This window comes from Lemur catta, chromosome 13 (assembly GCF_020740605.2).
Source record: "Lemur catta isolate mLemCat1 chromosome 13, mLemCat1.pri, whole genome shotgun sequence".
Lineage (NCBI taxonomy): Eukaryota > Metazoa > Chordata > Mammalia > Primates > Lemuridae > Lemur > Lemur catta.
Genome location: NC_059140.1, coordinates 58,994,396 through 59,019,794, shown reverse-complemented (window position 1 = coordinate 59,019,794; position 25,399 = coordinate 58,994,396). Strand labels below are relative to the sequence as shown.

The following is a 25,399-nucleotide window of genomic DNA, read 5'->3' as shown; positions in this document are numbered from 1 at the left end:
AAATAACTGGCCCAGGATCGCCCCACCAGCGACCAGCAGAACCCAGATTTGCATCATAATCTTCTAATCTCAAGTCTAGAACCATTCTCGTTGAATCGCACTGACATTCATCGTAATGGATAATTATGAAAAATATTGACAATTGAGTTGTTGAGTATTATTTTTTGCATCATAGTGGTAGTAATATGTTATCCTGTGTTTACATTTTTTATATTAGTGTGGACGTCACAAATATAATGCTAAATGTATTAGTATTATAATAATCTATTACCAGGTTTGAAAAGTCCTGGTTATAATTATAATATTTAGAATTAGGTCCTTATAAACTGAAACTCATGGAAAATAAATCACCATTTCCTTAAAATGTTTTCTTATGGTAGAAGAGGTAGATGTATAAACTGACAATTGCAGTACAGTGTAATAAATGCTATGATAGGAGGATTCACAAGGTGATACATGAACATGAAGGAGAAACTTACAACCCATACTGGAAATTATGAGTAGACTGTTGAAAGATGAGTAGAAGTTAATCAACTGAAGGAATTGGTCCAGGAAAAGGGAGTCTCAGGAAAGGTGCAAGGACTTGGCAGAGCATTTCAGGAATTACAAGTTCTGTACCAGAGCTTGTGCACCTTCATTTACCCATAAACCTGGGCCTCTTCACACTCATCTTTCACATCTGATTCATCAGCAATCACCATGTCCTTTTGATACAACTTTGCTAATGAATCTTGTATCTACCCGCTTGTCTCCAGTTCTATTGCCACGTCCCATCCAAAGCACCACTGTTTTGCACTAGAATATTGCCATATCTTCCTGACAGTGTTACCTCTTCCACTCTTTCCCCCTCGTACCTGTTCTTCACATGTCAGACAGAGTGATATTTTTAAAATACAGTGTACATTTGTTCTTATTAAGGTCTAGTTTATATACAGTAAAATTCACCCTCCTTAGGGTGTAATTCTATAAGTTTAACAAACACAAACAATTGTGTAACCACCACCACAACTGATATAGAAGAGTTTCATTATCCCAAAAGCCTCCCCCATATGACTTTGTGGTCAACTTCTCCACTTACCCTTCTCCACGTACCACTGATCTGATTTCTGTCCTTACAGATTTGCCCTTACCAGAATATCACATAAATGGAATCATACCTTGTGTAGTCTTTTGAGTCTGGCTTCATTCACTTCATATAATATATGTGAAAGTCATTTATGTTTTGTGTATTGTGTACCAGTAGTTTGTTTCTTTTTATTGCCAAGTGGTTATCTATTATATGAGTGTATCACGGTTTGTTTATCTATTCACTAGTTGATGGATATATGGATTGTTTCCAGTCTTTGGCTGTAATGAGTAAGGCTGCTATAAACATTTATACACAGATTTTTCAGTGAACACAAGTTTTTACTTCACTTGGGTAAATACCTAGGAATGGCTTTTTTTTTTCTTTTTTTTTTTTTCTTTTTTTGAGACAGAGTCTCACTCTGTTGCCTGGGCTAGAGTGCTGTGGCGTCAGCCTAGCTCACAGCAACCTCAAACTCCTGGGCTCAAGCAATCCTTCTGCCTCAGCCTCCCAAGTAGCTGGGACTACAGGCATGCACCGCCATGTCCAGCTAATTTTTTCTATATATTTTTAGTTGTCCAGCTAATTTCTTTCTATTTTTAGTAGACACAGGGTCTTGCTCTTGCTCAGGCTGGTCTTGAACTCCTGAGCTCAAACAATCCTCCTGCCTCGGCCTCCCAGATTGCTAGGATTATAGGCGTGAGCCACTGCGGCCCAGCCAGGAATGGCATTTTTGCATCATAAAATAAAACTATCAAACTATATTCCAAAGTGTCAATACCATTTTGCATCCCTATCAGCAATGAATGAAAATCCACTTGCTCTGCATCCCTGCCAGTACTTGGTATTGTCAGTTTTTCACCATTCTAATGGGTATATAGAGATATTCATTATGATTTTAATTTGCTTTTCTTCTAGCACCTAATGATGTTGAGCATTTTGTCATGTCTATCTTCTTTAGTGAAATGTCTCTCTAGATCTTTTGCCTATTTTTAAATTGGGTTATTTGTCTTCTTATTAATGAATTTGAAGTATCTTTAAGTATTCTAGATACAAATCCAGTGTTAGATATGTACTTTCCAAAATTTTCTCCTATTTTGATGAGGGCAAATCTCCAGTGTTTTCTTCTAGAAGATTTATAGTTTTGGATTTTACATTTAGATTTATCATCCATTTTGAGTTAATATTTTACATGGTGCAAGATATGGATTGAGACTCTCTATTTTTGTGTAAGGATTATTCAGTTATTGCAGCACCATTTGCTGAAAATACTGTCCTTTCTCTGTTAAATGGCTTTTGGACCTCTGCTGGAAATCCACTGCCCACATATTAGTGGGTCTTTTTCTGGATTCTGTATTGTGTCCTATTGATCTGTGTGTCTATACCTTTACTATTAATAATGCCATACTCTCTTGAGTACTTTATAGTTTTATACTTTATAATTCTTGAAATCAGGTAGATCTTCCCTCTTTTTTCTTCATTTTCAAAATTGTTTTGGTCAGAAAATACTATTTTAAAAATATGACTCAGGTCCTGTTATTGTTATGATAAAGTTTAGAAATTTTAACTTGGCCTAAAGATCCAGCACTATTTATCCATTACATATCTTTCTGGCTTTCTTTCAGCTAACTTGAATTCACAAAGTTCCTTCCCAACCTTCTTCTGAACCCTTTCCTTCCCCGACCCCCAAGTGCTTATCCTTCAGGTCTCAGTTTAAATGTCACTTCCTCAGAAGGCCTTGTCCAACTCTAAATCAGGAGCCCTTGCTATACTGTCTCATAGCACTTCCTATTTAAGGACAGGAAGAGTGTGTTTATATGTTTCTACATGTATTTTAATTTTTCACATAATATTCCAGGCCTACAAAAGTTTAAAGAAAAACACAATGAAAATCTTTGCACCCACCACCTGTCCCGATGTGGTCAAAGACCCCTGTGTTCTCCTCCCTTCCACTTTTGACAAACTGAAAGTAATCTCTGTCCTGAATTTGAGTTTGGTATTTATTGTTCACAAAATAATATACAGTATTTCTGCATCTATTGAGAGGATCATATGGTCTTTATTTTTGCTTCTATTTATGTGGTTAATTACATTTATAGATTTTCATATGTTGAACCACCCCTGCATCTCTGGGATGAAGCCTACTTGGTCGTGATGAATTATTTTTTTAATCAGCACTTGGATACGATTTGCTAGGATTTTATTGAGAATTTTTGCATCTACGTTCATGAGAGAAATTGGTCTGTAGCTTTCTTTTTTTGTTGCATCCTTTCCTGGTTTTGGTATCAATGTTATATTGGCTTGGTAGAATGTGTTGGGGAGAATTCCATCCTTCTCAATATTGAAGAATAGTTTATGTAGGATGGGCACCAGTTCATCTTTGTATGTATGGTAAAATTCAGGTGTGAACCCATCTGGACCAGGGCTTTTCTTTTTGGGAAGGTTTTTTATTGCTGTTTCAATTTCAGTTCTTGATATTGGTCTATTCAGGAATTCTATTTCTTCCTGATTGAGCTTGGGAAGGCTGTGTGTTTCTAAAAATTTGTCCATTTCCTCCTCATTTTCCAATTTGTGTGCATAAAGATTTTTGTAATATTCATGGATAATGTCATGGATCTCTGTGGCTTCGGTTGTGATTTCTCCTTTTATGTTCCTGATGGAAGTTATTAAAGATTTTTCCTTTCTGCTCTTGGTTAGTCTAGCCAGTGGTGTGTCTATTTTATTTATCAGATCCTCTCAATAGATGCAGAAAAAGCATTTGACAAAATTCAACACCCTTTTATGATAAAAACACTTAACAACATAGGCATAAATGGGACCTACCTAAAAATAATACAAGCCATATATGACAAACCCACAGCCAACATCATACTGAATGGGGAAAAATTGAAAGCATTCCCACTCAGAACTGGAACCAGACAAGGCTGCCCACTGTCCCCATTACTTTTCAACATAGTATTGGAAGTCCTTGCAAAAGCTATCAGACAAGAGAGCAGAATCAAAGGTGTCCAAATAGGGACAGAAGAGATCAAACTCTCACTCTTCGCTGATGATATGACGTTGTATCTGGAAAACCCCAAGGACTCAACCAAGAGACTCCTGGAATTAATTAACGAATTCAGTAATGTCTCAGGTTACAAAGTCAATACACACAAATCAGAGGCATTCATATATGCCAATACCATTCAATCGGAGAACCAAATTAAGGACTCAATACCTTTCAAAATAGCAACAAAGAAAATAAAATATCTAGGAATATATTTAACTAAAGAGGTAAAGGACCTCTATAAAGAGAACTATGAAACGCTAAGGAAGGAAATTGCAGAACACGTAAATAAGTGGAAATCCATACCATGCTCATGGATTGGAAGAATTAACATCGTTAAAATGTCTATACTACCCAAAGTAATCTATAGATTCAATGCAATTCCTATTAAATTACCAACATCATTTTTCACAGATTTAGAAAAAATAATTATACACTTTGTAAGGAAACAGAGAAGACCCCGTATAGCAAAAGCAATCTTAAGCAATAAAAACAAAATGGGAGGTATTGATTTGCCAGACTTCAAACTATACTACAAAGCTGTGGTGCTTAAAACTGCTTGGTATTGGCACAAGGGCAGGGACACAGACCAGTGGAACAGAACAGAAAACCCAAATATAAAACCATCCTCATATAACCATCTAATCTTTGACAAAATAGACAAAAACATACTCTGGGGACAAGAGTCCCTATTCAATAAATGGTGCTGGGAAAACTGGATAGCCACATGTAGAAGACTGAAACAGGACCCACAGATTTCACCTCTCACAAAAATCAAATCACGGTGGATAACAGATTTAAACCTTAAATGGGAAACGATTAGAATTCTAGAAGAAAATGTAGGAAAGACTCTCACAGACATTGGTCTAGGCAAAGAATTTATGAAGAAAACCCCTAAGGCAATCGCAGCAACAACAAAAATAATCGAATGGGACCTGATTAAATTAAAAAGCTTCTGCACAGCCAAAGAAACAGTCACGAAAATAAACAGACAGCCTACAGAATGGGAAAAAATTTTCGCATACTACACATCAGATAAAAGACTGATAACAAGAATCTATTTAGAACTCAGGAAAATCAGCAAGAAAAAATCAAACAATCCTATCAAAAAATGGGCAAAGGACATGAATAGAAATTTTTCAAAAGAAGACATAAGAATGGCCAAAAAACATATCAAAAAATGCTCAACATCCCTAATCATCAGGGAAATGCAAATCAAAACCACAATGAGATACCACTTAACTCCGGTGAGAATGGCCTTTATCAAAAAATCCCAAAACAACACATGTTGGCGTGGATGCGGAGAGACAGGAACACTCATACACTGCTGGTGGGAATGCAAACTAGTGCAACCCCTGTGGAAAGCATTATGGAGATACCTTAAACAGATTCAAGTAGACCTACCATTTGATCCAGCAATTCCATTATTGGGCATATACCCAGAAGAACAAAAGTCATTGTTTAACAAAGACACCTGTACCCGAATGTTTATAGCAGCACAATTCACAATCGCAAAGATGTGGAAACAACCCAAGTGCCCATCAATCCACGAATGGATTAGTAAACTGTGGTATATGTATACCATGGAGTACTACTCAGCTATAAGAAATAACGATGATACGACATCTCTTTGGTTCTCCTGGAGAGAGCTGGAACCCATTATACTAAGTGAAGTATCCAAAGAATGGAAAAACAAGCATCACATGTACTCACCAGAAAACTGGTTTCCCTGATCATCACCTAAATGTACATCGGGGAAGGATACCAATTGGATATCAGACTGGGATGGGGGGGTGGGGGGAGGGGATGGGTGTATGCCTACATGACGAGTGCGTTGCACACCCTCTGGGGAATGGTCATGCTTGAAGGTGCAGACCCGGGGAGGTGGGGGGGGAGGGGATGGAGGTATGACTACATGATGAGTGCCAGGCGCACTGTCTGAAGAATGAGAACGGACGCGCTTGGGACTCTGACTCGGGGGGATGGGCAGGACAAGGACAATGTATATGACCTGAACTTATGTACCCCCATGATGAGCTGAAATAAAAAAAAAAAAAAGAAAAAAAAATAATAATAATATACAGTATTATTTTGTATATTTTTGAACTTTTTATAAATGGTATCATTCTGTATCTATTCTTCTGTAACTTTATCTTTTTTTGCTCAATGTCATGTTGTTGAGATTCATTGTTAAAGAAAAAATTATGCATGACATTTGTTAAAAAACTAAATATAATGGTCCTGTTATATTCAGGACCATCTCAATAAATGTAGGGACTAATGCAATGAAGTTTTGTAGCAGGAGAGACTAGGGCTCAACTTCACATCAAACAAGGAAAAGTAGAAATTTATAGCAAGGGAGCAGGGTGAGGATTAGTGGATGGAAAATCACTAAGAGGAAACATCAGGGGTAAGGGGGGATTCTGGCTAAATGGACCTAACAGAATTCTTGCTGAAGGCAGGCCAGGATGACCAGACATCACCTGGAGGTATGGTAGAGAATGAGGAACACAATAAGGTATCAAGGGTGAGGGATTCTGGTTAAATTGACATAGCAGGATTCTTGTTAAAATTGGACAATGCAGAGACTAACACAAGGCCAAGAGTCAGGGCCGAATTGGGAAGAGGATTCAGAAAAGCCTGACTAGAGTTTGGTCAAGGAGAGAATCTTTGTCATCATCGATACTTAACAGCTCTACTTTTACTGCTTTCCATACCACCATTTATTCATCTAGTCTTTGTCAATGCACATTTAGGTTCTTTCCAATTTTTGCTATTATGATAATGGCTCAATGAATATCCTTGTGCCTGTCTGCCTGTGTATATGTTGAGAGTCTGCAGGGGGTATATCTAGGAGTGGAATTACCAGAGTTGTTGTTCCAGCAACATAAAGGAGGGCCTGATGCTCCCCATGCTCATCTACTCTTGTAGGGGTAAGACCTGTTAGTGTAGTTTCACTTTACCTTTCCCTGATGTCTAGTACATTTGAGCATCCTTTTATAAGATCCACCTTTTTAGCTCCTACATATAAGTGAGAACAATATTTGTCTTTCTGTGCTTGGCTTATGTCACTTAACATAATAGCCTCCAGTTCCATCCATATTGCTGCAAATGGCAAGATATCATTCTTTTATATGAAATAAAATTCATTATAATGAATAAAAATGAGTAATATTCCATTGTGTATATGTACTATATTTTCTTTATCCATTCATCCGTTGATAGACACTTAATTTGATTACCTATTTTGGCATTTGTGAATAGTGCTGAAATAAACATGGGAGTGCAGATATATCTTTGACATATTGATTTCCTTTCTTTTGGATATATGCTCAATAGTGGAATTGCTGGGTCACATGGTAGCTCTAGTTTTAGTTTTTTGAGGAATCTCCATACTATTCTACATAATGGCTGTACTAGTTTACATTCCTACCAACAGTATATGAGGGTTCCCCTTTCTCCACATCGTTGCCAGCATCTGTCACTGCCTGTCTTTTGGATACAAGCCGTTTTAACTGAGGTGAGATGATATCACATTGTGGTTTTGATTTGCATTTCTCTGATGATTAGTGATATTGAACATTTTTTCATATATTTGTTGTCCATTGTATATCTTTTTTAGAGAAATGTCTTTTCTGATCTTTGGCCCACTTTTTAATCAGAGTATTTGGTTTTTTGCTATTGAATTGTTTGAACTCCTTATATATTTTTGTTATAAATCCCTGGGCAGGTGGATAGTTTGAAAATATTGCCTCCCATTCTGTGGGTTGTCTCTTTATTGTTTCCTTTGCTATGTAGAAGCTTTTTAGCTTGATGCAATCTCAATTGTTGCCTGTGCTTTTAAGGTCTTACACGGAAAATCTTTACCAATGTCCTGGAGCATATCCCCAATGGTTTATTCTAGTAGCTTCATGGTTTCAGTTCTTATATTCAAGTTTTTAATACATTTGGGTTTGATTTTTTTTGTTTGATGAGAGATAGGGATCTGGTTTCATTTTTCTACTATGTGTTATCCAATTTTCCCAGCACCACTTATTGAAAAGACTGTCCCTTCTCCATTGTATGTTCTTGGTGCCTTTGTGAAAGATGAATTGGTTGTAAACATATGGATTTTATAGGGTCCTCTATTCTGTTCCATTGGTCTAAGTGTCTGTTTTTATGCCAGTACCATGCTGTTTTGTTTACTATAGATTTGTAGTAAATTTTGAAGTCGGTTAGTGTGATGCCTCCAACTTTGTTCTTTTTGCTCAGGATTGCTTTGGTAATTTGAGCATCCCTTTAAATTATTTTTTTTCAGGGTAGAGACACAGTCTTGCTATTTTGCCCAGGCTGGCATTGAACTCCCAGCCTCAAGTGATCCTCCTGTCTTGGCCTCCCAACATGCTAGGATCATAGGCATGAACCACCATCCAAGCTCCATCAAAGAGCCTTGAGCAGATGTGATTTATTCTTCCAAGAATTGCCTATTTATATTTGTAGCCATTTTTTCTTCTCCCACCCTGCCTCTCTTTAGCCATTTTTCTCTTAGTTGCTAGGAGTTTTATTTCCCTTCATTTGTTTAAGTAGTGTTCCTAAAATATTCAAAATGCACATAAAGTACTTAGGATAGTGTCTGGATCACATGGGATGAATTTTATAAATGTGGGCTTTAAAAAAAGAAAGGAAGAAAGAAAATCCCTAAGAGCATGGTAAATGGCGATTCCAGAATGATTGCTGTTCACAAGCCTAAGGATCAACCGTTTCAGATTAGAACAGATGAGATTTCACAAAGATGGAGTAACTTTTATTTAATGCAGTCATTTTTCTTCTCGTTAAATGTTAGCTTTTTTTTTTAAATCACAGGTCTTAGCTCTTTAAACACAAAAATAATGATTCTTGATTGAAAGCAGTGCACTGTTTTTTTGAACTTTGAATAAAACCAAAGATCTGGTATTGGCACCATTGCAGGGCACGTATCACTGTTTTAGTCTGTAAACACAGAGGTGCATTAAGCCTAATGGTTAACAGGTGTACATCAAATTACATTTCTAGAAGCAATTAATTTCTTTAATATAATTTCACCTTCCCTCTGAAAATCTTGGTTGTTTTGCCTGACAGCTTGTATACCTCCTCCTAACCTTGGCACCGTGCATGTAAACTGTCCCCACTGTTCAAAGGAACTATGCGATAAACACTGCAGCAATGACTTCCCTCTTAAATGGTTAGTGAACTAATCCCCAAATACAGTTTATACCTATCATTGAAATCCACCTGGATTATAAATGTAATGGAAATTTACTGAGCCTCCATCCTCTCTACAGTGTTGAAACATTTAAAATGAATGGATGAGGACTTGGCTGAGTTTGGAGGGAAACCTGGCCACAGTTTTAACGTCCTTAATTCAATCATGTATTCTGTTCAAGGATAGCCATAAAGCTCTTTTTGTAAATCTTTTTGTCTTTTGAGATGATTTATTTTCAAATCAATTTTGATTATTTTTTAAACACTTACCACTACTGCCATCCTTAATATTCCCTTAAAGTGCTTTGTAACTACAAATTCTTTTTCCTGATACGTGAAAATATTTTTTAATACTAAAACTCTTGCTTTCTCCTTCTTGAAATAGTAGACATGGCCATTATTGCATGTTCTCACCCACTTTATGCCATGAAATTAATTTAAATGGTGAAAGAAAAGAAAGATGTAGAAAAAAAGATATTTTAAAATAAGTTGTCTTACTTTACTCTCACAGGCAATCTAAAAGCCGCTGATGGCAGTAGCTCAACTTGATACTATTACTAATTTTAAAAAGTGCCTGTAAGTATCAAGCCAATGTGTAAGTTATTTAGCGAGGCAGTTCTAGTCATCCAAACAGCTTTGATAACTGGTCATTTTTGGCAAAGAATCCTGATCTATAAATAATTCAACCTCCTTCAGTTAAATTCTAGCAGCAAGAATTGTCAAAAATGATATATGATGCAAAATTTATCCAAGATTGACCTTATATCCTAGCAGCATTTCCAATGCAGATGGTGTATGACTTATGATAAGTGTGTTTGTTTTATACAGATGGCCACCTGGGGACAGCCAATCCAGCTGGATTTGGCATAAATTACTATATCTTACCTCTTCCCATCCCTGGATATTGCCTTCCCTTCCTCCCTTCCTCTGCTTTCTGGGACTACCCCTTGCTTAGGTCTGCAGCTCATACCTGGCCCTACAGCTGTGATTCCCACTCTGGAATCCTTTCCAAGTCCCCAAAGTTCCTGAAAGGCAGGGACCACATCTCTTTCCTGTCTGTATCCCCAGTGCTTTGTATGATGTCTGGTGCAAAGTAAGCCCAAACGCATTTATTGAATAAGTAAGAGATATGTTGAGTTATTCAGATGGCCTAGTTAAAAACCTTCAACTGCAAGCATAAAGTAAAAATGCCAGGTTTCTTATATTTTGTAAACTACATTTGATAAATTCATTGTGGACATCCTGGATATCTCATTCTAATCTGAAGTTGTAATAAAAGATAGACCCATAGATAGACAGAATCCTCAGCTTCCTTCTCTCCCAGACAGGAATCATAAGTCTTTGTCATTGTCAGTATGAAAAGCATTACCTAAAAGGCTAAGCTCAGTTCCTAACACACAATGGTGGCAACTAGTGATTTTGAGAATGATGGTGGTACTCAAGGCTGTGGAATAGAAGTCAGTAAAGCCCAAGAATTTTCTGGGAAACCAACTCCAGAATTGGGGTTGGGGGCTCTGGTCCCCATATCTCTTTATCTTCTCCTTTTCACATTCTTCATGATCTAGAGTCCTGGAAGCCTATCATAATCCCAGAAAACACAGTTCTGAAAGCCATAATCCCAAAGATTGAACCTCTGAAAAATCCAAATTCCTAGAGGCTAAAATCACAATCCCAAAATATCAAAATTACAAAAATATAATTCTAGGGAAAAAAAATTTGAAATTCTTTAAAAGATACTTGCCTACATTTTTTAAAGGGGATTGATTTGAAAAACATATAAAAACACAAAAGAACACTTCATAGGCCACTTGATACAATAAAATAAGCAATAGTATCATACAAGTTTTTTCCAGCATAAACACTCGGGTATACTAATGACTGTCACATGGATATAATAGTTATGATAAGATGAACCATATTCATAAAGAAATTGGTATTCAGAAAGGTAAATATACAATTGCATGTCACTATGGTTGGTAATTGTGTGTATCCAGCTTTATAACCGTGGTCATCTGAAACACCATGATGAACAACCTCCTAGAATCCAAAGGCCAATGAGCCTGAAGTTCTGATAGCCAGGGCAGCAGAAGAAAAGTCTGTTCCTGCTCTTAGAGATCAATTTGCCTTCTGTATTTGTTCTCTCCAGGGCCCCAGCTAATTAGATGGTGCCTGCCAACATTGAGAGCAGATCTTTCCCACCTAGTCCACATTAATCCCCTCTGGAAACACCACTAAAGACATACCCAAAATAATGCTTTACTAGGTTTCTAGGTATTCCTTATTTAGTCAAGTTGACACCTAATATTAAGTTCACAAATCCCCTACTTCTTGTCAACTTGGCACCCATGCACATCACCTTAAACCATATTTAATTTCCAAATAAAGACAATAACAAGATAATAGTTCCACCTAACATGATGCACCTATGTATCCAGTGATTGTGATTTTCAGGATTTTAGACTTTAGGGATTTTGATCTTTCAGGATTTCAACATTTAGGATTATGGTGTTTGAGATTGTGTCTTTTAGGATTATGATCCAAATCCCAAATCCTCACCCTGCTGTCCCATCCTCACCTTCCCCTGTCTTATAGAGCCCTAATTATGATAGATATTTTGTGCTGAGCAACTACTAATTAGGTGTTCTGCCTTTGCTAATTTCATCTTATCCACAAAATAATGCTTATTTGTTATCCTTATTTTATTATTTATCCTTATTATTATCCTTTATTATTTATCCTTCTATGTTATCCCTATTGATGCTGTTGCTATCCCTATTTTATTAATACAAATGAGGAGAGCAAGACTCAGAGAGGTAAATAACTTGACCAACATAAGACAGCTAGGAAATGTCAGAGCCAAGACTTCATACCAGGTCAGTTTGATTACAAATTGGGTACTGATTCCACCATATCATGCTGCATTGTTGTTACTTCCTAAGAAGGAAAAACAAAATTCAAATGATGAAATATTTTCACATAAACTGTAAGTGCTAAAACATTGACTCATCTTGGGAAGCTATCACAGACAATGAAAAGAATTTATGTTTTTTCCTGACAGAAGAGAATCACAGCCTAATATGCTTCTGTTCAGCAATCTTCATATTCACCTAAGGGAAGCATAATTCTCAGAGTCTAGCCGTGAGGGTTCACCCAATACCTTGTCAAGTGGGTCCCAGAGTTCTACTGAGGCTACTGATAACTTTGTTCCACTTCTAGCAGCATTTGAGCAGTCTTTTGGTCCTATTTTGGTATCTTGCATTAATTTCATGCTTATCTCATGTCATGACTTTTTTGCAGATGTTAGTCCTCCACAAACAGCTGGTTATATAGAAGTCACTGATCTTCAATCAAAGAAACTCCGATATATTCCTATTCCCAGGTAATCCATTTCACCTTTATTCTTACCTTGTTATGTCACAAAAAATGAGTGAATTCATGCCAATAAATGTGTGCTTTTTGCTTCCTTCAATAGCAAGCTCTTTTTTTTTTCCCAGTTACAGTTGGTTTATATCTTGCTGTTCTTCTGCATGCTTCACTGGCATTTTTATTTTCATTTTGGAAAAATATTCAAATTTTACATAGTTATAAATCTAACAGGCTTCAAGTCTTTGTCCTCTTTTGTTTGATCTATTTTAATAAATTTTCCTGTATCTGAAATAGCATTTTTAGTATTACAGAAATTTTAATACTTACTAACTTCATGTGTTAAAACGTTCGAAATGTCAAAGGAATTTAAATTGCATTTGTTTAATATTGTTTTTAAATATGTTACTGTACATTTGCAGTCATGAAGGCCATACAATAGCCAAAGGACTCCAAAAATTTAGAATGGGACTCACTACTATTCACTGCTTTTGTTACTGGCCAGCAATAGAAGCAAAGCATCTAACCTAGCTAGACTCGGGATATAAAAGCAGAAACAATAATGCTTGGTCATTGCCCTTGAGGAACACAGGTGTCCTTACCTGTAGCCTGTCCATTTCTGGGTGCATCCATGCCTTGTCTCCCTCTCTCAACCTAAGCTTGTACCTGCTTTGTTCTATTTAACCTAGGTTTTTCTCCTTTTTTCCTTTTTTTGCCCACCAGGCCAAAGCCTCCTTCCTCTAATCTTTCCACTCTATTTTGATCTAGATTGAGATTACATTCACTCCTCTCATAAACACCCTCACATGCGACTGAGCCCTCACAACACGTGGTTAAAGCCTTGCCTGAAAGCTCAAGCGGAGGGGCCCTAGAGGTCCTTCCAATGTCAGAGGAAGGTCCCGGCCTGTAGAACCTGTCAGTCACCTAAAATATCACCAGGCCACCTTTCTTTCCCCTCCTCCAACTTCCAGAATAAAATAGCTCAGCATGATCATACAAAATAACTCAGAAACACAGCTTCATTTCTTAAGACCCTTTAATCAGATTTTTAAAATATGAAAAGTGAAATCATTGTTCAAAGAAATAGATTTACTTGTTTCAAGATATATAACTCCTTGGAACATCCTAATGTATTAGTTTAATGGAAAATGGTGTTTATTCATTTGAGGAAATTCCTTATTCATCTTAATTGTATGCTCATTAAAATATGCTCTTAGTTCAAGTAACAAAAGCAAAGAACATCTTTCTAAAAAATTTCTAAAGCATCAATAACTTTTTCTAATATTTCTCTTAATTTCTCCCTCACTAGCTTTTTCTTTCAGTGTTTTTCTCTTTTACGTCTCTGTGTAAACCACATGTTATGCCTGCCATGGAAGGAACATCTGGAAGAGTAGCTATGTATACAGCCCAGTGCCAGCTGGTTACCATAATTCATTCATTTAGAGCCGTGTTGTCCAATGGAAATATAAAGCAAGCCATATACATAATGTTATATTTCTTAGTAGCCACATTAAAAAAGTAAAAAGAAACAGGTGAAATTAATTTTAATAATATATTTTATTTAACCCAATGTATCTAAAATATTATTTTACAGGTAGTCAATATAAAAATTTTAATGAAATATTTTACATTTTTTTCTTCTAAGTCTTTGAAATCCAATATGTATTTTATCCTTACAGTACATCTCAATTTGGACTTGCCATATTTCAAGTGTCATGTGATTTAGAGTCTGTTTCATTGTATATCCTGAGTTTTTCTTGAGACTACCTATTGCTTTTCTTGGTGTATATGTAATCCAAGGCAATGACCCATCTGAACTTCAGGTTTTTTTGCTAGTTGCTTAAATTTAGCATTCTTGTACATATCAAGAATTTTCCATTTGATGGCTATCTTCAAATAATAGAAAATACAATAAAACTACATGTAACCATAGGGCCAAAATGAATACAGTACTTTTGCCCTCACATATTTTTCCTCAAATTTTTGTATTATTTGCATTTATAAAATGATACTACCTTGCTTTCACATATGGCTGTATATAAATCTAGGCTTCACTCTGCTATAATTCTAGGTATTCATTTAAAACTACATTATCATGTATAAGGGAAACATTAAAAGAAAGTCATAAATTCTTTGCCTAGGCCAGTGTCTGAAAGAGTTTTCCTGCATTTTCTTCTAGAATTTTTATGGTTTCATGACTTACAACTAAGTCTTTTATCCTTCTTGAATTAATTTTTGTGTATGGCAAGAGATTGGAGTCCTGTTTCATTCTTCTGCACGTGGCTATCCAGTTTTCCCAGCGCCGTTTATTGAATAGGGCACACACACAGATATACATACATATACCATGGAGTACTACTCAGCCATAAAAAAGAATGGAATAATGTGTTTTGCAGCAACTTGGATGGAATTGGAGACCATTATTCCTAAGCAAAGTATCTCAGGAATGGAAAAACAATATATATTGCATATAAAAACAGCATATATACTCTCTAATAATTGGGAGCTAAACAATGGGCACACCCAGGCACAAAAAGATATAAAGGACATTGGAAACCAAGATGGGAGGGAGGATAAGGGTGTGAGGAATAAAAACCTATTAGTTACAATGAGCACTATTTTGGTTATGGGCACACTAAGAGCCCTGACTTAAGCATCGTACAAGGTATCCATGTAACAAAAACATTTGTACCCCCTTAATATTTTGAAATAAAAAATAAATAAAATCTTTTTTGACAACCGGGGGGGAAAACATGAAGAAGAGATTCTAGACTTGGTGTGCAAATCGTAGTAAATATATGATTTCTTCAGTACTTTTTTAGATGACATATTGAAGAAACAGCCCTTATAAATTTAAAGTTTTGTGGAGGAGAGTTAAATAGGATAAACCAGTTGATACAGTGCTTGATAGAATCATACCACTTGAGTGTTCTTGGCAGAATTTTAAACATCATAGTTTCACATGAATAAATTTTATTACTCTTTAATAGCTCTGTACTTCATCATCTGTAACTCCTAATTTTTTTTGCTACAGCAAATATACATATATATTTTTAAGACAGGGTCTTACTCTGTCACCGAGGCTGGAGGGCAGTGGTGTGATTATAGCACACTGCAGCCTCCCACTCCTGGGCTCGAGTGATCCTTGCCTCAGCTTCCCGAGTAGCTGGGACTACAGGCGTGTACCACCAGGCCGCGCTAATTTTTTTATTTGTTGTAGAAACAATTTCTCACTAGGTTGCCCAGGCTGGTCTGGAACTCCTGGCCTCAAGTAATCCTCTGGCTTTGGCCTCCTGAAGTGCTAGGATTCTAGATGTGAGCCACCACACCTGTCCCTACAGCAAATATGTTTTGAGAGAACACCATGAAATAAATCGTGTATTATATCAAATGTTACCTCTTTGAGCCGATCTAGGAGTCGCATGAAGCAGTTCTGAAACACATGGTCCCATCCTACTGTTCCCTTCCTGTTCATATAAACGATTTCTAAGACTTCTGTGTCCAAGAGTAGCTGTTCTTGTCACTCTGTGTTAAGTATCAACTAAGGCAAACTGAAAAAAGATCTTGATTTATTCGTTAGCCTGTTATGATAATTTGCTAAATATATAATGGTTTTGTGTTTTTCCCAAATCTACATTGATAGTCTATTATGTTTTTCTTATCTGATCAGGCCATCTTTTTAGACTATTTATTTTATATGGAAAATATCAGATGCATTTAGAGAGCCAACACTGATAATTGGAATTTATAATCTTTGTAGCTTTTGTATAGTGAGAGTTATACTCAGATAAAAGAAGTATGCAGTTGACTCTTACAGACAAAAGTGGCATTCCTAAAAATTATTACATAAACATATGCTTCACGTAAATATCATAAATATGTTATAAAGGAAATATTTGGGAAATATATAAGAAATATATAAATTCCTTATTATAGAGTCATAAAATTTTCTAAGCCATAAAAGGCAAAATATCAAATAAAAATGCAGTTGAAATACATAAACAAGACATTGGTTTCAGCAGTGACATTAGACCTCTAAGGAGTGAGTCCACTCCTACAGGCCTGTGAGGGATGAGTTGGTTTAGGGTTCCTTTCTTCCAACGGTGAAAGCCAGTGTCATCTGGGCTCCACAAATAGAGGAAAATAACTCTAAATTACTGTGTATTTTTGTTTCTTATAAATGGTTCTGTTGGTATCTTATCTTTTAATGTACTTAGTCTTAGAGTTTTGTCTTAGATCAGACTGCTGTAACAGAATACTGTAGAGTGAGTGGCTTAAATGACAAACATTTATTCTCACAGTCTGGAGGCTGGGAAAGCCAAGATCAAGGTGCTGGCCAATTCAGTTCCTAGTGAGGGTTGTCTTGCAGATGACTAACTTCTTACTGTATTCTAACATGAATAGGGCCGGAAGAGACAGAGAACATGTGCAAGCTCTCTGGTCTTTTTATAAGGGCACTAATCCCATCATGGGGGCTCCACCCTCATGACCTCATCTAAACCAAATTACTTCCCAAAGTCCCCTCCTCCTAATACCATCGTATTGCAGGTTAGGGCTTCAATATATGAATTTGGGGGTATACCAACATTCAGTCCATAATAAATTATTTAAAGCAAGTTCAGTGAACATTAAATCAGTTTAAACTAGCTTCGTTACCTAGACTAACAATAGGTTATATAGTGTGATCAATTATAAATATATCTTTCTTAAAATAATGTTTCTGTTTTTTATATTCATTATTGTCCTGCCTCATGTTTACAAACTCCAGGATGCTCTTACGTCTCTCTTTTGCCCATAACACATATCCGCATAATATGTGTTATGTGTGAGATAGGCAAGAACAGGTATAAAAGAATGAATGATGTGAGCATATTTTTTAAACAGTAAACAACATAACAAATGTGACGTATCATCCCTCCTGCTTTATTTTGATGGCTTCTCATCTTCACTTTGGATTCCTCTTTCAGATCAGAATCTCTCTCGCCATATACTACGTGGCTGTCTACCATTTCAGACACAGATGCGCTGCTAGCTGAGTGGGGCAAAGGCGGCGTTGTTACTGTTGATATGGGAGGTCACATCAGGCTTTGGGAAACTGGACTTGAACATCTGCAGCGATCACTCATGGAATGGAGAAATATGATTGGCCAAGAAGATGACAGACATATGCAGGTACAACTTGAATTGACCTTACCTGTTAGTGGTGCACATTCAGGTATAAAGTTAGTTCCAAATGCCATGGTCAGGAAAACTTCTGGGCCAATGACTCAAATATAGTTGCTTAAATAGCTAAAGTAATTTTTGGACTCATAAGACAAATAGATAAATCTCTCCATCTAGATAATGAAAAAGTAAAAATAGGGCCTTTTTTTCCTGTCAGTGTGTAAATGTACAGGTTACTGACATCACAACATGTGAATAAAATCATCAACTTTTATTTTCTAAACTTAAGCATTAGCCAGTACTGGTGGTCCTGGAAAAGTACCACCTTTGCATCTGTTCTCACTTTTGCTACCCTCATTGTGGGCATCTCTGCATGCTGCCTAGGAAACAGAAACACGGAGGATCTAGAGTACAGCAGGTTATTACGAGGCCAGAACCTCCAAATTAGAGAAGGTAAACAAAATTATACATCCATAGAGTGTTTTTTCTACCAAATTCCTTATTTCCAGATAATACAAATTTAGTAGTCACAATAAGTAGACCCAACCCTCCACTGGAGAGAAATATGAGAACAGGTCAGGAAGTGAAAGGAAACCCAACTCCAGAGATGACTCAGTCATCACCTAATCTAGTTACTGTCTGGAACTAATTTGAAGCATGAGGAAGACCGTGTACCCATATATCCTAAAGCATATAATAAAAGGATTTATTTGCAATTTATTTATTTTAATCTTCAGAACAAAACTTTTCTGTTTACATTTCATTCTCATCCAGCAAAAATAAAGGTAGGTTTCTGCTAGACACGTTGTTCTGCAAAGAGCCACTTAGCAAGATAAAAAGTTTCTACAACCTATTTTATTGATACCTTATTAATAATTACTATTTATGTGATTATTTTTGTGATTTTCCTTAAAAGAGAAATAGATATGTTTGTGAATAAATAATACATATTTCTCTTAGATCATTAAAAGCTTGTAGGAACATTTTAAAAATCTCAAACCAAAGTAGACTAGCAATCTTAAATCCTTTTGAAGGTGTATAAATATGTTAATTTAATTAAGCCAAAGCAAATGTCTTGCTCAAAAACAAGCATGTCATTAAGTGCAATGGATCTATTACAGCAGCAGACTGAATGTTGGTCACTGCCCATAGCCATATTTACAAAACTAATTAATTATGGCCTATTTCTTTTATTCTGAACATTAGTTTCTTGTGTTTTTGAATTAAGCTCCTGTTCTCATTACAGTCATTGGCGCCTAATAGTAAATACTATTGTGTTTGAATTTCTACAGTTTATTTGAATTTCTCATATGTGTAGATATCAAAGGTCATGTTTTCCCTGTGGTCAAGATTGGTGGCCTAAATTATTTTTTACAACAGAACTTTGAAAAGAACTTTTACTGATAATTTGATGACTGTTCCTGACTGCTACAAAAATTTACCCCATTTGTGTTTTAACCATGTAGCTCTTCTCTTCCAGTAACTTCTCTGACTATATTGTGCGTCTTTGTAATCCCAGCTCCCAGCATGGTGATTGGTGCACAATAAGCAATTATGTTAGTTTATGCTCACACTCCTATATGCTGAATTATACTGGCAATTGAAATTATTTGATAACAAACAGAATAATTCTTTTAAACTATCACGAATTGTCTTTGTTTTTATCTCCCCCATTTGTAACTGAACAAGTATTTATTAAATGACTACATATAGTTATTAAGTTAGAAATGAACAGAATTATACTAACATCTAAAGAATAATCAATATATTCAGCTACCTCAAGCAGTACAATATCTGAACTTTTCCCAAACCAAACATTTTCCAGGATATATATAACTTTATGTCTCCAGTTTAGAGTTCAGCTATGGCAGAAATAAGACTTATTTAGTAATAAAGTTATATAATTCAGAAATTCATTTGGAAAATTAGAGTAGATGTTATGTAACATTCTCTTTTGATCTCTAAGGTTCTTTGATCCATTTCGGTTAACACTGAAAATACTTATGTATGTACTCACACTTAGAAACAAATTCTGACTATGCATCTTTATGTTTATACAGACGAGTTTAATTGTCTTAATAGTCTGTCATTGTTTTAATTTTTTGTCATGTTTTTCTTCTTCCTTCTATGGCTTGGTAAATAATGAAACAGCTTATTTAATTGCTCTTATTTAGACCAGCTCATCTTATTGTTTGCTCATAGTTTGCACAACAAATCTACATGGAATCATTCCAGGGGCAATGGTAGTAACAAGCAAATTTTGGTCTTTTACAGTTCCCTTTCTGTTCGATCCTTCCAGCTATTCTTCATTTGTGTACTCTTTATTCAGCATAGGTCTGGTCCTGATTTTGGAGCTTGGAAAATGCCTTTCATAGAAGTAAGGAGGAAACAGAATAGGTTCTTAGTACTCTTATCACTTGCTGGCTGCAAGCAGCTTCCCCTGTCGCTGGCAGAGTAACCTGATCTCCCCCTAGTGGCCAAATGGAATTACTTTACTTTGTGGAAATTAACAGGCCTGCTTTGTATTCTAGCAGTTTGACTCAGCCCCGGGCCTGCCAGCATGGGAGGTTTACACACTTCTGTCTTGTGTGGTTCCTGGTGGGCAAGAGATGCTCCTTTAGGTCAGAGTGAAGGTTGGGCAAACAGCCTGCCAAGCCATCCACCACGAATTGATCCCTGTCCTTCCCTGATGCCTCTGTCTGGTAGCAAAAGAACTGTTCGTATTTAGATGATATAGTTACATGCTTTATCACTGCACTTTATGTGTTTGCTACATTTCAGCCTTCTAGAGTTATTAGCTTTGAAGCCATTGTTGATTTGAGTTTTTGTTCAGTGAATTCATTGGTATTTTTCTTTAATGAGTACAGCTTGCAAGAGAGTATTTATTGAGCTCTTCATATAAGATATGTTCATTAATTTTATATGCTTTGACAGAAACATGTGTTTTTCCTATAATAAACAGCTATAACAACAAACTCAAAGTATTACTATAACTGTAGTAAGAGCCTATTTTTAAGAATCTATAATTTCCTTCATTGAGCCAGGCAAAAAAAAAAGGAAAAGAAAAAAGAATCCATATTTATTACTTTTAGATTCCATAATCTTAGAAGCATGGGTTAATTATAAGCCAAAATTCTTTTGGCTATATTTAATGGTATTCTCTATAAAGTATATTTTCAAACTTTTATTTAGTTACGTTTGTATGTTTCTCAAGAAGGCTGTTAAAGCTACAATGCAGTTTCCTCAGAAATTAAATCATCTTCTCTAGAAGACTCCTGGTGACTATTTGTGTGGAAGCAAAAGGCTAAAAGGTTACAGCTTTCAAATGTTATTTTCTAATTTCAGTAAGCAAATCAGAAAGTAAATTCTCCATTTTTAGTGGTAGAATCTCTTTGATGTCTTTGAATAGTACTTCCTTAATTATATACTTTAAAAATGTATAGAATCTTCTGAAACACAGTGTGAGACCAGAAGTTACTCATCTTTATAGTTAAGATATTGCCTGGTACACAGCAGACACACAATCAATATTTGAAGGGGAATAAAAAGAAGCATAGAAAGAAATACATGGAAAAGATAACCAATTTATATTAAGCACCATTAATCCATTCTTCTTTTTAAAGAGAATATTCTAGGACTGTGAATAAATGCAGTTTGATGTGCTTAGGTAACTAAGCTTGGCCTTTTCTTTAACTGCTAGTCCAGCAGTTTTGATTTTTTAAGATCTTAGTAGGATATTAGGGCCTATTTTCAGTTTTGGAAACTACTAGATTATTTAATTGGCTCTCTATTAGTAAATTTAGTTTTTCAATGTATAGGCTGAGTTATCCCCAGATCCTCTGTGGAGATATGAGTCCTTTGTTCTTTTTAAGGAGCATGGTCCACTCTTACACTTTCTTCTTTGCTGTGGTCAGTAACTCTGAAAATACTCAACAGTCTGATTCAGTGGGTCATTGTTAGAGTACGATCCATATTTTGTAGGATTGTCATATGTACATATGTCTTTGGGAATCTTTCTTGGCCCAGAAGTTAATGCCTTTTTTGAATGTTTATAACTTCCTACCATACCTCCTAGCCTTGTCAATGGAGCTGGCTTTCAGCAAGATGGTCTAGCTGTTTACCTATATGGTTAACACTTGAACAATGCCTCTAATGACTTTTCCATTGTTTATTCCTATGAGAGAAATCCCAGCCGTGGAAATTCATTTTGAGTCTTTAATATTTTCAGGAGTACCTAATGAAAATGCAAGGTTTCCTGGGGAGTGTAATACCCAGTGGCATGCTGATAAACCAACTTTCATGGGAAGTGGGAGGTTGTTAATAATGTTTGCCAATTTCCATGATGTAAATACTGCCTCCATGGCTGATTTCAAGCTGTCACAGGTTAACAGTCTGCTAGAAAAGTTCCCAAATATTTAGCAGTTATCTCTCACAAGCTGATACAATTTGACTCCAGTGTGCCACTGTATTAAGTCTTTAACAGCTAACTTCCCAAGGAGAAGTATGACAGTTACCCAAGAGCAAGGTGTTTCAGAAATGAGGCAAAGGAAATGTTGATGGGGGGGGGGTGGTAAAAGAAAAGGGAAAGGGGTACTGAGAACACTGATAAGATGGTGCCATATTATTTTTGGGAAATGTGGAAGCCTGCAGTTGTCCCAATTACAGATTGGCAATGCTCTTCTTGAAGCAGGAATTTGGTTTGAGCAAAGAATTGGAGAAAAGTGTGCTCTCAAATGGGATGACACTCACGGGTTCATGCATAGGTGCCTCCTTTCTTGTATAGATTGTATTTCAGAAACTGCCAGTTTATTTTTCTATTCCTCCAGAAGTAATGCTTCCATTGGATTACAACATTATCAGTAATTGCTAAATACAACTAAAATTAAATCAACAACCACCTCCGTAAGACAGCAAACCAGCAAGTTTATGATTTTAGGGAGGCTATGAGTTTTCATTAACCTTTGTGCATATCCAGCAAAAATGATACCCCTATAAACTATGAAAATTGTGGGTATTAAGTTTTAAACTAATATTAAAAATTGAAATAGTATCTTGCTTTCACACTTTAGAAAAGGTCTAACCTTAAGAAATTCTTTTTCAAATCATCAGCAGGAAATTTTAACTCCCTTCTCTCAAGACAGGCCATAAAGTCATTATTTTATATGCTACTGTATCCCCAGTGCATATTGTGTAGCAATATGATCAGCAAGTAAAAAGGTAATTTTAGCAATATTTATTAAAAGTATAAGGAAAACAAATTAATTCTGCAGTATACTGGTCATAAATTGGAATGTCAAATGCGGTAAATAGGCTGACTATCAACAGCTCCAGAATTTTTATGGTTCTGAGCTCATTAGATATGTACTTATATATAATCAACACATTACAATGGCTGTAGAAATAAAACCTTCTTACTGTTAGAGTTATAGATAAAATTATGATTTTATTCATAAGCAGTAAATCTTACTGTTTAAGCGCATGAAATTTACAGTGATCAAACCTAGATTCAAGTCCTCATTCCACTTTGTATGTGATCTTTGGCAAATTACTTATTCTTTCAAAGCCTCACCTTCTAATTATAAAATGAATACCATTGAACCTTGCAACATTGCTGTAAGAATGAAATACATTAATGCCTGGCACAGAATAAGTACTCATTAAACAATAAAAATTAGAAACTTAGAATTTAAACTAATATTGAGCTATAGAATTCTTTAATATTTACATGGAGACAAAGCCTAATTAAAATGAAACCACAGTACCCAAATACCTAATATTAAATTGTGACCCAATGAGTTACATAAGTGGTCATCTATCCTAGTGTTAAAATGTAAGCTTTGTTTATAATCCTGTTTGGAAAAAGTTTTGTCAGGCCCAAAAAAGGAATTGAAAAAATGATCTTTGCCTAAACCTGTCAGCTTGAAGAAAAGCAGGAAATCAGTGATAGGACAATTGTCAGCAGAAGATTACAGTGTTTAGCCTTATTCAAAAGACAAATTAGAACAGGACCAAAAAACACACAGCAAAATATACATCATTTAGCCCAAGTCCTGAGAATAGTAAAGAGCAATTCAAATTTAGAGCTGTCTTTATAAGTTTTTCTTTCTTAGTGTTTTTTTTTTTAAGTTTTTCTTAGCATTAGGACTTAAAGATACCATGTGGTTCTGAAGGTTGGAGTGTGAGGTGGCTCTAAAATTTGGAAGATTAGCCAAAGGTCTGTATGGAGGTCATTTAGACATCAGATTTTCTCCTCTATCCTATGCTCCTAGGCAGCTGGCTCTCCTCTCCCCTTACAAAAGGCAGGAGCTATGATGGAGATTTGCACAGTTTAGGACAGGAGGGCCACCATACAACTAACAGGCAGATAAGAGTAAAAGTCTGATTTTCTTACCTGGATCCAAGGAGGCTAACATCCATATTTGTACTCCTTGGGCAGGAAATTGGAAAAATCCTCTCTGAAAACTAACACATCTAAGAGAACAGAAGAGCCTTTCTGGTGCTGACCTTTGGAAATTCCTCCCAGTAACCTTATAAAAAGACCTGGTTGACCAGCCCCACTTTTATACAAAAAAAGTTTGAGTCTACTTTTCCAGTGCCTGATTCTTACATATTAATGGTAGCCTCTCATACAAAAGATGGAAATCATAGTAAACAAGGAAAAAAGAAAAAATGGGGGTGATGCAAAGAGCAGAAAAATATTTCACAAAGTGACAACAGATATTCCCTAAGAGATAAGAGAAAATATTGTGATCATACAACAAAAACAGGACACTATTTTAACATAGGAACCTTGAAAGAACGAGAAAGACTGCTTGGAAACTAAAAAGTGGTAGCAGAAATAAAAAGTTCAATAGAAGGGGTTGGACATTAGAGAATTCTCCTAAAAACAAAGAAATTCAAAACAGAAAATATAAGAAAGTCTTATTTCACTAATAAGAATTCCAGAAAGGTCCGGGCATGGTGGCTCACGCCTGTAATCCTAGCACTCTGGGAGGCCAAGGCGGGTGGATCGCTCGAGGTCAGGAGTTCGAGACCAGCCTGAGCAAGAACGAGACCCCCGTCTCTACTAAAAAATAGAAAGAAATTATCTGGCCAACTAAAAATATATATAGAAAAAAAAATTAGCTGGGCATGGTGGCGCATGCCTGTAGTCCCAGCTACTCGGGAGGCTGAGGCAGTAGGATCACTTAAGCCCAGGAGTTTGAGGTTGCTGTGAGCTAGGCTGGCGCCACAGCACTCTAGCCCAGGCAACAGAGCGAGACTCTATCTCAAAAAAAAAAAAAAAGAATTCCAGGGCAGGAAAGGGCAGGAAATGACTGAAAAAACAATTTTTAAAAATTTCACTGAAATAAAGAACAGGTGTTCAGTGTAACAGATGTAACACACACACCACAGCATGTCCACCTGAAATTTTAAACCCCATGAATAAAGAAACAATGCTGAGAACTTCCAAGTCAAGGGAAATGGAGAACAAGTTATATAAAAGGTGATAGAAATCCTAATGGCACCGGGCTTCTCCATAGTGACATTGGAAGCTAAAA

The 25,399-nt window shown here is 36.1% G+C and overlaps 1 protein-coding gene across 1 annotated transcript in view; it reads left to right on the top strand.

The window, feature by feature from the left end:
* VWA8 (von Willebrand factor A domain containing 8) overlaps nucleotides 1-25,399 on the top strand; it is a 314,655-nt gene that overhangs the window by 211,869 nt on the left and 77,387 nt on the right. The window contains exons 36-37 of the mRNA XM_045566813.1: nucleotides 12,630-12,711; nucleotides 17,663-17,867. Of these exons, the coding sequence (XP_045422769.1) occupies nucleotides 12,630-12,711; nucleotides 17,663-17,867 (287 nt within the window). The remainder of the gene's footprint in view (nucleotides 1-12,629; nucleotides 12,712-17,662; nucleotides 17,868-25,399) is intronic.